The sequence below is a fragment of the Paralichthys olivaceus genome, chromosome 18 (genome assembly GCF_024713975.1).
Source record: "Paralichthys olivaceus isolate ysfri-2021 chromosome 18, ASM2471397v2, whole genome shotgun sequence".
NCBI lineage: Eukaryota > Metazoa > Chordata > Actinopteri > Pleuronectiformes > Paralichthyidae > Paralichthys > Paralichthys olivaceus.
In genome coordinates this window covers 4943408-4958559 of record NC_091110.1, presented here as the reverse complement: position 1 = coordinate 4958559, position 15152 = coordinate 4943408, and the positions used below count along the sequence as shown (strand labels likewise).

Here is a 15152-nt window from a genome sequence, read left to right as displayed (position 1 = left end):
TTGGTCGTCTGACACTGGTTTTTTATTTTTTTAAGTGTAACTGATTGAAGCTGGTGCAAGAGGGAATCACTGCGTGTGTGTTTTTCTGCAGTTTTCAGATGAAAATGGTGAGAACATGAAGCAGGTATATGGAGAATTCTGCAGTCGCCACAATGAAGCGGTCAGCTTTTTCAAAGAACTACAGCAGCACAACAAAAGGTTTCAGAACTTCATTAAGGTACTTTACATTCTCAGATAAATAATCAGAATAATAAAAGCATCACCACCGTACTGCTCATAAGGTATTAGCATAATCTTTTATGCTTATTTTTCAAGCAACAAGGTAATAATTCCTTGGTGCGACGGAGAGAGATCCCAGAATGCATCTTGCTCGTAACCCAAAGGATTACAAAGTACCCAGTGCTGCTGGAGAGGATCTTACAATACACTCAAGGTAAAGTCATCTGCTGCCACCTGCTGGTGAAATTACTCACACGGTCGGCAGAGGCAAATAACAAAACAGCGCTCATCATGGTATTTAGTTTGTAAAAGTTTAACTAAAACACAATTCTATTTGTCCGTCATTATTTCTTAGAAGACACAGAGGAGCGTGCCAACCTTTCTAAAGCCCTGGCTCAGATCCGGGAGGTGATAGCAGCTGTGAACTTGAGGGTCAGTGAGTATGAGCGGCATCAGAGATTACAGGAAGTGTGGAACCGCATGGAGAACCGCAGCTCGACCAAGCTGAAGAGCGGACATACCTTCAGGAAGCAGGACATGATGGGGCCGGAACAAATTCTCAAGCACCAGGGCCTGCTCCTGTGGAAGACTGCTACCGGTCGACTGAAAGGTGAAAATGTGTTTCTAGTGACATGCTGACATCTTCATGTCTCTCCTGCCTCCACTCTGAGATGTTATTTATGAACAATGTTATTTGTAAAGTCCTGAACAGCAACACACCTTCAAACATAAACTGGTCCTGTAGTCAAGTGTCCGGCTTATTCCCATGTTCCAATTTTCAATAAAAGTGTTTGGGCAGCTGTGGCTTAGGGTAGAGAGTGGGTCGTCCACCAACCAGAACGTCAGTGGTTAGAGTCCCAGCCCCTTCAGTCTACTGTGAAGTGGTTTGAGAAGTTCTTAATAAATACAGTTCCTTTACATTTTACACATTAAATAAACACAATTGTACCAATTGGTGCTTTTTAAACCGTGATCACAAACCACTCTGCGCTTAAATGTAACTGTTACACCTCCACCAAGGAGGCTATGTTTGTCATTTGTCTGTTTGTTTGTGCGTTTATTTGTCTGACTGTCAGCTGGATTGTGCAAAAACTACTGAATCAGTTTTCTTGAAACTTAAAGGATGGAGTATGAGTAAAGAAAAAACACATTCAATTGTGGAGCGGATCAGATCAAGGATTTATTTTCATGCATTTCTTCATTTTTGTGAATTTCCAAAGAAATAATTCATGGATCTTAATGAAAACAATTAGTCATATTTATGGAATTCATATCTATGGGTTTGTGAAATTTGGTGCAGCTTGATTGGCGTTAATGGAAGTGTTGGGCCTTGGTGGAGTTATGTACTTGACTGAGTGCCATTCACAGTTCTGCTGTTTGTTTTCCAGTCATTTAATTTTGTATGTATATATTTTGTTTTACTGTATATGTACTCTCAGCGATAATTAAATAAATTAATTGTTAACAATGTTTTCTTTCTTGTCCTCACTTCCTCAGACATCCTGGCGCTCCTTCTCACAGACACACTTATCTTCCTGCAGGAAAAAGACCAGAAGTATACGTTTGCCACTGTGGTACGCACACATTAATTGCATTTTGTTGATCTTAAAGAGGCAATAACCAGCTGTAACAGCAATCAGAATGTTACACCCTATTAGCTGTTTATATAAAGTAAACCATTTCATGTAGAGCTGCTATCATCTAATGTAAAATTATATGTTTCCCTGTTTTAATGTGCTCCAGGACCAGAAACCACCAGTCATCGCACTGCAGAAGTTAATAGTGCGAGAAGTAGCAAATGAAGAGAGGGGGATGTTTCTGATCAGCGCATCATCAGCAGGGCCAGAAATGTACGAGGTCCACACGTCATCCAAGGAGGAACGAAACGCCTGGATGAGGCTCATTAGAGAGGCTGTGGAGAGGTTTGTGGACCGAAACTGAATATAAAATATTCACCGTTTGCTGGAATAGTTTTTCTATCAATCTTTCGCTGTTGTTCTGCTCAGCTGTCCGGAAGAAGAGGAGGAATACGCGAGTGAATCAGAGGAGGAGAAGCGAGCTGCTGAGGCTCGTGTTCAGAAGATCCATAAGTTACAAGGTACTTTATTCAGTTTTTTCTTCATAGTCTTGAATATTTGACTTGGTCCTTGAATGATGTGAACTTGTGTTATCAGAGAGTCTGATGAGCCAGGACCAGCAGATCTGCTCCAGCCTGGAGGAGAAGCTGCAGATCTACACTGCGCTCTCTGCTCTGAGTGGGAGGACGGACGCCTCTGCAGTCGAACCGCGGCTGCTCGTCCAGCCGCACTCAGAGGACGTGCCCCAGGCGGGCGAGCTGCTGGCTGCAGCTCTGCAGGAGGGTGAGTGTTAATGGTGGTGTTTAATGTGGTTCCTTCTACAGACACAGGCACCTCAACAGTATTCTGGAAATTTGACTGATGTTGTTGTGAATGCATCTGACACAGACTGTCTCCTCCTGCAATCTTCATATGGGAAAGGTCATGTCTGAAAACAGTGGTAAAGATAAAAAAAAGAAAAGAAAATCAATTTCTCGTAATTTTCATTTCATTGTATATCTTAAGATATAAATCACAGGGCAAGCCTGGAAAATTTAATTTGAAATTGAAGGGAATCAAAAAATAATCGTGTTATGTTCCTTTAACTGACCTCTCACACTGAATTTAAAACCACATGCACCTTAATAAGCAGATGAGCCAAGCGAGTCTCACGCTGTTTTCAATTCAGTTCAATTTTTATGGGGCATCAGGCGGAGGAGGGATGTAAAACAGAAATTCCTCTGTGGAGATCACATGTTTTCGTTAAAAGCACATAAATACCAGCGACGACCAAATAATCTCCTCTTCGTCAGTGTTTCCTATGAGTACGGCTCCGCTTTTTCTTAATGAGATATTGTTTTCTTTTTGTCTCTTTTTTCATTTTTGTGTCTCTCGCGTGTTGGACATGTCATCAACACACCACTTGCTCGGGGTGAATCCTTCCCAGGGTCTCCTAATGTTCTCTCACATGGGTTCATTCGGACGTTATCCACAGTTTGCTGGCTGCACAAACTGGAGCAGCTTTGGTTTCAAACTTGTGTTTCTCCTGTTTTCCAGCTGAAAACCTTAAAGCCACGTTGTCAGCCAAGGCCCATTCTCCATCCAGCAACAGCCCGTACTCTGACATGGACTCTGTGTTCGCTGTCAGCCCTGCTCCGCATGTACAGCTCCCCTCAGATTCTTCAGAGCCGTCACCTGAGACCCCTGAGGCCGCTGACGGGAGCTGGACCCAGGCCGTCGTTCCTCAGTCTCCAGAGTCAGATGACATTGACTTGAAGGTACATAAGCGAAATGTATTTAGCTTATTGCATTGCCTGCTAGATATCATAATATAAATTGAAATAGAAAATAAAAAAGGCTGTTAGTGTTAAATATTGATGGACTTTTACGATGTGGTGTTTTCCCCCATTACTGTATGGTGGAGATACCATACAGCAGTGTTGGCAGAGGTCATTACAGCCTCTGAACTGCATCTGAACGTCACCGCTCTCCATTTCTCCACAGACGTGTGGCTCAAGATTGCCAGCAGTCGTTTTTAATAATTCAGCGCGGGTCTATTAGAATTACATTTCAGCCTTAATGTGATGAATCATTGATAAGCTCATAATAAAGGAAGAAGTCCATTTAGCTCCCAAAGGTTTTGTGCCATTAAAAATGGATATACAGACCTATTCCAATTACCATGCCACCGTTGTGCTACCGTTCACAGCTTTTTGTGAGGTAAATGACTTTTGATAAGAGAGAAATCTTTTTCTCATCAACCACCGTGTGATAATTCAACCCAGGTAGTAAAGCAAGCGGCCTCAAGGGGGCGCAGATGTTTCATGAATGCATCTTCAGATTCTGACTCCCCAGTAGAGGTGAATATTTCGTTTTTTTACATGGTAAATAATGAGTTACACGGCAGGAGTCATGTGACAGTTACATGAACTCTTAAAAATGATGCGTGTAAAGTGAAGATGACATATTAATCTGCATCTTTTGTGCAACTTTGTCCATGAACAGGTTGCTCACAGTGTCCAAAGCCTGATGCAGTTACTCTACAGTCTGCAGGTGAGTGGATTACTCAGTGTTACAACCACCGTTTTTCTCACATCCCCCTCTATATTATCACCCAGTCTGCAAGTCAACAAACAACCCCCCCCCCCCCGTATTTTCTTATTGTGAGCTGACGCATGCTAAGTCAGTGTCATACTCTGAAGCCTAAGGAGAAGATCCATCTGATCTTTTTCCTGTGATTTTGTTTCACACTCACACACTATCACTCCTCTGTGGTATAAAGTGTAAATTTGTGTAGAGAGAAAGTGTGTGTTTGCATGAGGACGTGTTGGTTTGAGTTATTGGATCACTATGACATTTTCATATTCAAAGTTGAGTATCCTTCCTTACATATGAACCAGAAAAAACACACCTCTACCACTGCCAGTTGGAACATTACAACCAGATAAAGAGATGCTGCTCCCTTATCATATAAAATTACATGGCCCCCTTCAGAGCCCGATCATCATTTCCATCACACTTTGCCATTCAAATCCTCGTCTCGCTGCCTAATGTGGTAGGTATAGTTGTGGTTGAGCCGTTGCATTTTCATGAACTCTGTGCCCTTCCCTCTCTATGCCAGGCTGCAGTGACCATCCAAGACAGCTGCTACGAGGTCCAGAGGCTCCTCCTCCGAGAGACCGGGCGCCCGTCGCCACGAGCTCAGCGACTTCACCTTCCGAGCGCCCGCGGCAACACCCTCCAAGAGCAGGAGAAGCAGCGCAACCTGGAGAAGCAGAAGGAGGAGGTGGTGGCGGCTCAGCGGCTCCAGGACCGACTGCGCCAGGAGAAGGAGCGCTGGGACAGGGAGTGCCAGGCCAAGGAAAGCCAGCAGGGGGAGCAGGAGAGCAGGCTGGAGGAGAGGGAGAGGCAGTGCCACCTGGAGGCGGAGAGGCTGCGGCGCGAGAGGGAAGAGCTGGACGAGCAGCAGGAGGAGTACCAGCAGAGCTTGGAGCGGCTCAGGGAGGGCCAGAGGAGCGTGGAGAGGGAACGCGAGCGTCTGGAGAGCCAGCAAAAGCTGCTCCAGACGTGTACGCACGGCCGCCAGAGGAGCCTGCCCACTGTGATTCCACACATGGTCATACCTCTAGATGGGCAGCAGGTAGGGGGCAAACACAACTGACACCTCAGACAGTTTCTACTCTAGCTTTTGTTTCATCTGTGTCACTTGACAAGAGCTCTTAGTGGTTTCCGACCAAAGATCTTGACCCTGACGAGAGTGTGCTGTAGATATTCAGTGTTTATGGAGTATTTCTCGGCTGCAGTCATTACAGTGAAGCTTTTCTCCGACAGCTATCATCCTGAGTTACACTCATTTACGCAGAGCAGCTCAATCCCCTCTTGATGTACGACCTGCGATAATGAGAGCAATTTCAGCATCATTTGTCTTAGAGCTCCAGCAGCTCCACTCACCAATAAACATCTTAATGATTGATGATAATTAAACCGTTGCAAATAAAAGCCCAGACGAAATAATTAAAACCAGAGGCACGCAGCCCAAGAAACCAATCAGCCGTGTCCAAAAGGGCCTAAATTATCGACACTGTTTGGAGGAAAAAAAAGCACAACGGTGAAATGTCCCCTGCAGCTGGAAGGCTTGGAGAATAAAGGGTGCACTGTTCGCCGTGCCCTTTAGGTCTCAATGTACCTCACGTGCAAAAGCAGCAACGGTGAAACAAATAAAGCACATTCAGCCGTCTTTGTGCTGCTCAGTTCAGCAGGTGTGTGCCTGCTCAAAAGACGCACACAGAGCACTTGAACGGACGGACAAATGAGCAGACTCGTGTTACACCGTTCCCTCTCACCCTCATTAATCTACGCACCACCCAGGGCTCTCACGGGCGAGACGTGATGAGGTTCTCCTGTTTTTCCGTATTATTTATGTCCACATTCATCTGTTTTAGTCAGTGCACTAACAGCAGCCGTGTGACAAAGGCGTGCAGAGGTAGTGGAGGTCCTTATGTTCCCTGCTAATGTTTTAGCCAGAGGCTGCAGTTCACAGGGTCAGAGACGGATCAAATGACGTGCACACACACACACACACACACACACACACACACACACACACACACACACACACACACACACACACACACACACACCCCTCTAATTAGCTGGGTTGCCTCGGTTCAGCAGTGGTGTGATGATGGGAGTAGAGAGAGGGATGGTATTGGGAGAGGATACTCTGTCACGCCTTCTCATTAAAGGGTCAGTTCACCCACAAAACACTTTTCTCACTTACATTCATCCAATGGAGGTTTGTTTGCGATGCTTGAAGCAAAAAAGAAATGTTACTTTTTTTCCTTCTGAAAAAGGGAACACAAATATTATCCCATTCACTGGCTTTGTGTTGAGGGTGGAGCAAGAAATGTCTGATATTACATCACTGACATAGACTGTATATAAAAATCAATGACATGACAGCTCCCAAAAGAGAAGCCTTATTGTCGCCCCCCCCCCCGTTGGCTGTCTGCGTAGAGGTCATAAACCCCGCCTCCTCCATGTCAGCAGATGGGACATGGACCAAATTAAACAGTAAAGGTTTGTTTTTGGTACATGTTTACTATTTTAGTTCTTATCACACTGGTTTGTGTTTGATTGGTTTAATTTAATTCTTGATTTTCAACCCTCCACTCTGTGGCTGAATGGGACCGTGACATTTGTTTGCTCCCTCAGGACTCGACCCCAAGTCAGTCAAGAGACCTCGGCGGTAACGGCTCCATGTTTGTGAACGAGGCTGCGTTCGCCAGCACCAGCATCAACAACCGCCATGTCCACCACAAAAAAAATGACCCCAGCAAACATAATTGTCTCAACACCCTGCTGGCCAGGTCCAACAGCAGACAGCCCCCTATAGCTAAGACCCCCCATAATCCTCACTCAGACTCCCAGGGATGGATGATGGGGACGGGGTACCTCTACAGCCCTGCAGGAAAGCTGGGACTGCAGCACACACCCACTGGTAAGAATTACCCTCAACATAATGTTTTCTAAAAATGGTGTCATTACAATAAGCTGAAATCTACAAATCTTTTCTTTTGTCTGTCCAACAGTCCATAACCTCAAATGTTCAGTTTGCTGTCATACAAGTTTGTTGTAATTTTTAGCTTGTCACCCTCCAAAAATACAGCAATATTTACTTATTAACCCGGAATCACAGTTGATTTTTAAATTTCTCAGATTTGTTTTATTTGAATACATTTTTGAGCCTCAAAGCAATGCAACATATATATATTTAAAAACAAAATAAATGTTTCTGTGATGAGAATTTAAAAGTTGCATAGCAGATCTGTTTTTTTGTTTTGTTTGCATTTTCTAATAACCAACTAACACTCACAAATCACTGTATATTGAATTTGCCATTTTATTAGTGCTGTCCAAATGTTTGTACCATCATGCTTTGCTCTCGCGGCGTTGACGGGAAGCAAAATGGTGGAGAGACGAGAGGAGATAGGGCAGCACGTCTCAGCCTTGTCTCTCTGGTGATTCTACTCCTTTTAAGCGTATGTAAGACAAATTGGTAAACTGTGGCGGTAAAATATAAAATAACAGCAGAGCAGCCATCACAGCACAAACTGAGGGAAACAAGTTCATTCCTACATTTAAACATTTTCATTGAATGTGCTTTAAAAGTATTAATATTAAGTGTAAAACATTATGAGTCATTGAGTGGGAGGGTTATTTTGGACACAACCATAAACCCTTTAGACTTTACCGATGACTCATTTAAGAATCCTCAGACCCCAGATAGCGAAACAATAAGATTAAAAAAACAGCAGATTCTCACATTAAAAGCTGTAATTAACTATAAAGAATCCTAATTATTTTCTAGACCCAATTCCACAAAGAGAAGGAAACCAAAGATATATTGATTTGATTTCTTAACTACATTCATTTCCATATTAACGAAAAACATTTTTTTAAACTATCTTTGCTTTCAGATCTGTGATGGGAAGAAAGCTGGCATTAAAACATCCACGAATAAAAGCATCAAGTGGCTCAATTACTAATTTTCATTAGTGGTTATGATTAATATCCTGTACCCCAGATACAGGAAGTGATACATGGAAGTGCCTCTTCCATTGCACAGTAGGACGCTGTTTTCATTGCGGCTCAACATTATTAAGAAATGTGTTTCCCGTGAGAATGTAAACAAACCCTCTGCCTGCACTGGTCTCATCCATATATGTGAGAGCATACTGTACACACACACACACACACACACACACAAGCATACACACACACTGTTCTCAAGGCTGTATCCCCAGTGAGGCCTTGTCTGCCCTTCCTCTCCGTTAATCAATGTCTCCTGACAAAGAAACCACCCCGTCCTCCCCACCGGCTCCACCTGCACCAGCAGCGAGCCGGGGTCCCTCGCCTGCCAAAGCAAAGGAAAATCAATGGCTCCTCTATCTATCGACTGGCAGACAACAGCATGTGAATCACAGTTCGCTGGCGATGGCTGACTGATTGGGGCATTGATCTTGAAAAATCTTTACAAAACTCATTACAGCATGACTTGTCACCGCATCAGGCGAAGGGGGGTGTGGGGGGGGGATGCAGAAGAGTATTAATCTGGGCTTCACTCGCGAGGCGTTAGCCGCATTCTCACTTTTTGTCCGTCCACATTCCTAAATCCATTCATGCACACGCTCATGCTTATATTCACGACAGGAGGGGAAAATTACAGGTTACATTCAACTCAGCCTGTGTGAAAACAGGTCAGTGTTAACTGCAGCTGATGTTGAGTTCATGGTATTGTTTGCCAGCTACAGGTGGTGGAATCTCTTCCTCACTGAACAGCTTATTAACCTTTCCTCATTATTGAGCACACACGGGCTCGAGTGAAACCTGAGTCACTTGTTAACAAGCCCGGGGCACATACTTGGCTGCAGCCTGCAATGCAAGGTGCGTTCCAGCCGACAGCTACCCACCATCCGCTCCCACGAGGACCTGCAGTAAAATAATTACAGAAACTGAATAAAACTTCCAATCTTCACATTATTTCCAATTAGTTTTAACCCTATGAAAAGGAGTCCTTTTTTTTAATTTCATGTGCACTACAGACTTGAAAAGCTCATCAATCACCCACTGTCTGGAACCTGGTATCTCTTTGTTCCTGTAAGAAGAAAAGAAACCTCTTTTAAATGCAAATTCCCTAACGTGCCAACGGTCACACGGATCAAAAAAAAAAATACGATCTCACTTTGCATCATCACCAGAGCATGTGAAAAAGAAAATTCTCATGCTTGCACACATACACACACACCCGTTTTTCATTGGCATAATTTTTCCCAGCACGATGTCATCTAGAGGAACCAGTTGGATGGAATGTGCTGAAATGACTTTTCATCTGATGAGTATTGTCTGGTTTGTGTTGCTCACCGTTTTGTTCAGAGAGTGGAGATGAAGCTGTGTGCACAGTAGATTAATTATTGTTGTATAATGGGCTGCATGATGCACAAACCTGCTTTGTGACTATGTAACAAAGCTTTGAGCTGCACAGTGAAATAGTAGACAGTAGTTTTTTATGCTCAATACTGAGATCACTACAACAGACTAATATGGGATTATATATGTCCCTCCAGATCAGGAAATGTGTCTTTGTTTGACCAATCAGGACAATAAACACACTGAAACGGATGAATAAGTTAAAATGATACACACTCTTTATTTGGGTTTGTCCTAGTCAGGTGATCTAACCACACTCAGATGTAAAACACAGATATTATTACCTCTGTCAATGAGCATAAGGTTTTATCAGCCTTGTTTTCTGTTTGTGCGAAAGTCAGCAGGATTACACAAAAACGTCTCAACCGATTTCCCTGAAATTGTGAGGATGGATGGGACACGACCCGAGGAAGAACCCATTCAGTTCCCCAGATAAATGATTCCACGTAGTTTCAAGCAACCTTTTAGTTGTATCATTGGGTTTCTCACATTGACATCAAAATAGTCTGTGGACCTGATGCAGATTTTGCACGTCACATGTTATTCCTGTGTATGAACCAGATGGAGCTGTGCTTCAGGCTCACAGCTACATACATTTAGCTGCTTCAATCACAACACACCCAAATATCCAAGCAAACAACTAGTGGCCATGTCTCATTGTGGCTAGTTTATAAATTGAAATTGAAATGAATTAAAGATGGGGATATTTCAGATGCATTTATTTTGATCGTTGTTTTAAAAGTTCAGTGCTTAATCAGTTTACTGTTTAAACAACTTCCCCAGACTGATCACAAAGACTTGTGAAAATAATAGCAGTGGATTTGCATGATTTAAAATTTTGTATTTTATCAACACTATTTAGCAGGAGCCACATTTACACCATTCTATCAACACTGATAGAGACCAATTGAAGCCGCATCACCAGCTTTTTGAAATATATTCACATTATGATCCTGCAGCTGCATTTCACTGTCATTTTTTTTTATAATGGTATTGCTTTCTTTAAATAGCATCCATTTGATGTCATACTAATAATTCTGAAATCTTACTTAGTGGAGAAATTTTATGATGCGGCCGATGTCTCATATATCAAAGTTCAAGCCTATGTGGTGTCTCACGGTGCTGCTCCAACAGAATCTGATATAATTAATCAAACAGAGACACTTTCCTACAGGGACACAATGAGGCAATTTATAGTTCACGCCATCTGTTGCCATGACAGCACACACCTGTCCCTAATGCTACATGGCACCCGCCACACACACAAAAATGCAAGCACACACACGGACACATCATCAGCTCTGCACAAAAAACACATTGTCTCTCAGGTAATTGATTAATAATGTTATTGCTCTTATGATGAGAACACTACGCCTGAAGCTGGAAATATAATAATTTGCTCAAACACACTTCACACAGATCCTAGGTTGTTCATCCTCCCTCGTTTCCTTCGCCTGGTTTCCTCACCTCATCTCGGCTGTGAAACGTGCGGAGGCAGGTGTCATCGAATCCCGACCATGAAGATTGATTTGGCTGACAAACATAATGATAAACGTGACACCTCTAAGTACAGGGAGAATGATGGATATCCAAGATCTTTCTGTTTTGACTTCCTCTCTCATGCAGGAGGCAGCACTGTGGCTGATCTACACGCTGTTAGCGATTAGACGAGTGGGCTAAACAATTAGACTGAGCTCATTAAACAGTGGCTACATGTCCCATCCTGGTGATTATTTTTCAGTGCTTACTAAATGATGAAGTCTCCTTAGTTTGAGTCTGGCAGATGCAGTATCAGTTGCTGTATTTGTTCTACACAGATTAACTTCAACCCGTTCATCTTATCAGCTTATCACACTTGCCATGTCTGTTACTAGCCCAAAGAAGTGCAGTGCTGATTTTTGTGCGATTTGGACACATAATACGTTCAATATTAATAAAATCTAATAAATAGACGACCAGTGCTGTGTAGCAGTCTGAGGGGAGGGTCAGTGTGCCTTTAGTCTGTGGACCAAGTTTAAAAAATGTTATGTCCTTAGGTAAACCACAGCAGTGGTCTGCAACTGGGTCAAAATCACCCCAAAATCATTTTAATAATTTCATTTATTATTATTTCAATACAGCAATAAAGCAATTCCAGTTTCATTTGATGAAAAACATTGACGATAAAATTGTTATTGCAGATGAACCAGGTAGGATGAATGTTTTCTAACTTAGTCTGACTGGGTAAAAAGCTCTGCACACAACGTCCAGCACAAAGACAATAAAAAGTGACAGTATATTGTAGAACTGTTTGAGGAGGACTCACTAATGACACTAGCTCTAGCTCTGGAGCATCAACACAGGACAAGAAAACAGGCAGGTTTATAAAAGTCACTGCATTACCTATAATAATATTGTTTTTTTCTGTGCCCACACAGATCATAGCAGTCACAGCTACATCGGGGAGACCTGGTTGTCGAGGGCAAGTGGAACTGATTTGTATCAGGGGCTCCCGCATCCCGCTGACCCTCAGCTGGACCTCAGTGCGCTGGTTTCCTTGGAGACTGACAGCAGTGGGGAGGAGGGCAGGGAAGAAACCATAGTGTACCTCTGAATATTGATAAATATGAGACTCTTAAAAAGCCAACCCAGCACTTGGAGGAAGATAAAGACATTAATGGAGGCCTAAGCAAGGAATGGATTGGGGCGGCCTCAGAAAGCATTTCCCTGTAAAGATGTTTTTTCATTTTTCTTGTATATTTGAAAGATTGCTGCGTGGTATTTTTTTGTGGCGTGGAGAGTTTCTGGAAACACACAGGGAGATAAAGAAACTGAGGTTGTTTCAGACTCAATCTCACATGTGTCATGCACCTTAGCTCAAGGCCCCACTGGGTGTCCACAGTCTCTTCATTTTCTGTTATTTGTGTTTGTGCGTGTGGTCTATATTGTCTGCCCGGGCCCCTGCAGCTGTTTTTTCTCCCTCTCGCCCCTCCTCCCTTCCTCAGGTCCCACATATCTTATCTCTGGAGCTCTATATTTATTCAATTTACCCCAGAGGGAGAGAAAGTGTAAACCCAATATCAGCAAAAACATGAGGCTGCATCTCACCAGCAGGTGATTGTCTTTCCATAGAGTAAACTGTCTCTCTGTCACTTATCAGACAGGCTGTGTTTATGGACGAGCATAACGCAGAGCACAAAGCATTAGAACTGAAAGATGAGGCACGACAGCGTCAGCCCCACGTTTTTTTCCGTCTCACTGCCTGTACCAATCATTTATTTCTCTTTTATCGGAAGACTGTTTTTTCTTGTTAAGAAAAATAAGCTCAGATGTGGATTTTAAGAAAGATGTTGCAGCTGTAGTAATATCTCTCCGTTTTATCACCGCGCAGCATTTCCACCAGGAAAGCCTGAGACAGCATCTTTTCAGCACATCTGCTAAATATATTTAAAAAAAAGAAAAACGTGTCAGACCAAACAAATTTTAACACTTACTTTATAATGTTACAACAATTCCATTACAAATCTCTGGTGACTTTTTTGTTTTCTTTTATTTCCAATTCATTTTCTTTGGATAGAAATGTCCGACAGTGAGTTGCTCCAGCGCTTTGATCCAGACTGGAATATCTGAGGAACTACATAAAAGATTACCATTCGATTTTGTAAAAATGTTCATTGTTCCCAGAGGACAGATCCCTATCACTTTAGTAATTCCATGGCTTTTCCGATACCTTCATCATCTGTTTAACATTTAATGTCTCGGCGACCAAACGATTCAACTACAGCAACTTGTCATCCCTTAACTTTTCATCTATAGCTGCATGTCCAGGTGAAACCTTTTATTTGTCCAGTACTTTGGTTGATGCCCAAATACCTGCAAATGTAATGACTTCCCTTCAGATTCAGCTGTTCTTCGTCTCTAGCGCTGACTTTCACATATGATCATGCAGTGGCCATGTTTCACCACTGAAACATGGCCTCCCGTTCACTTTCAATCCGTGAGAGTAAGGAGGCAATAAAACATCTGCTTCCTCTGGCAAAGTAATTTGCAGCGTGGCTTCACGTTGAGTACAACTTCGCTAAACTTTGGCCAGCAATATTCTTTTAAATTTGCGAATTTTGACTGAGTTCTACAGGGGGTAAGATGTTATTCTTGAATGATTGCCCTGTACAATATGAAACACCTCATCCTTACACTTAAATATTCATGTAGACCATCCGTTATCTATATCACTTATCTTTTAGGGGTGGCTGGGCGGCTGCATGGGGCCAAACCCAGCTGACATTGGATGAGAGGCGGAGTGCACCCTGGAATTGTCCCCAGTCCAGCACAGGGACAATATACATAGACAAAAAACAATTCACGCTCACATTCAAATATACTGTCAATTTTGAGTGTCCTGCTATCCTAACCTGCATGTAATTGGACTGTAGGAGGAAGCTGGAGCACCTGCACTCATACCCAGACAGACACAGGAAGAACACGTGAACTCCACACAGAAAGGCCCCGGCTAGCCGGCAGGTTCCGATTTATCATTATCACCATTATTCTTGTTGTATATATATATTTACTTATCGTTCATAAGCGTTTTTGTTAAAGATGTCCCTGCAATGCTTTAGGTGTTTTAACCGACACTATAGAAGATGAATTGAATTACTATTGCAGTCTTCTAATGGGACAATAAGGCAGTGGCCGTGTTTTGATGTGATTTTGGTACCATGTCTATATGTGTGTGCTTTTATTTATTTATTACATTACAAAAGAGTTCAACTGTTTGACATTGTTTTGTGGAGGGTTGTATTTTAAATAGGAGCGTGCCTGTGTAAACTGATGAAAGTGTGTTATCTTGTTGTTTACTCATGTGTTCTATATACAGACACAGCTTTATTGATAAAATTACTTTGTCGAACTTGAATTGGTGCTTTGTTTATCTCTAGGTTAACACAGGGCTTTGTGATGGAGGGCATTAATACAATAAAACACCAAACTGGTTGAAGCACAAACACAACGTTCAGTGTGGGTACAAATATCACGTCTTTCATGAGCGTGGTCTGAATGTGAAAGTGGTGAACAGACGTGTGAATGAGCAGCGCTGTGGTGTCAGCAGCGACAGGTGGTAGACAAGGTGTTCAATTGTTACCGATTTCCTGTCTGGCTGCACCGCGGAAGTGCAATAATAAAAAAACAACATCAGTATCGGATGAAAGCGATATGTTGTCGAGCAACAAACATGGCTGTGTACAAAATGCTGGGCTGCTGAAGATTCCTAAAAATGAAACTCGCTTCACCTTCTCACTCTCAAGTAAAAGCTTTAAAAATAAAAACAGTCTCCTCAACTGGAGCTTCCCCTGCTCCACACTGGTGTTGTGTGGTGCTTTTTCCCTATTCGACAAAAGAGCAGGTGCCTGA

General features: G+C 42.8%; 1 protein-coding gene across 5 annotated transcripts in view; it reads left to right on the top strand.

Moving 5' to 3' along the window:
- Window positions 1-14658, top strand: part of arhgef28a (Rho guanine nucleotide exchange factor (GEF) 28a) — a 49017-nt gene extending 34359 nt beyond the window's left edge. For 4 of the 5 annotated variants that reach the window (XM_069514279.1, XM_069514275.1, XM_069514276.1 and 1 more), the window contains 12 exons: window positions 92-217; window positions 316-433; window positions 575-829; window positions 1717-1793; window positions 1963-2141; window positions 2226-2317; window positions 2394-2579; window positions 3333-3553; window positions 4281-4328; window positions 4897-5415; window positions 6990-7275; window positions 12182-14658. In XM_069514279.1, the coding sequence (XP_069370380.1) occupies window positions 92-217; window positions 316-433; window positions 575-829; window positions 1717-1793; window positions 1963-2141; window positions 2226-2317; window positions 2394-2579; window positions 3333-3553; window positions 4281-4328; window positions 4897-5415; window positions 6990-7275; window positions 12182-12357 (2283 nt within the window). In that variant the 3' untranslated portion in view covers window positions 12358-14658. Of the gene's footprint in view, window positions 1-91; window positions 218-315; window positions 434-574; window positions 830-1716; window positions 1794-1962; window positions 2142-2225; window positions 2318-2393; window positions 2580-3332; window positions 3554-4280; window positions 4329-4896; window positions 5416-6989; window positions 7276-7366; window positions 7580-12181 lie in introns of those variants that run through there. The other variant, XM_069514278.1, reaches the window with a different exon arrangement.
- Window positions 14659-15152: the final 494 nt, after the last annotated feature.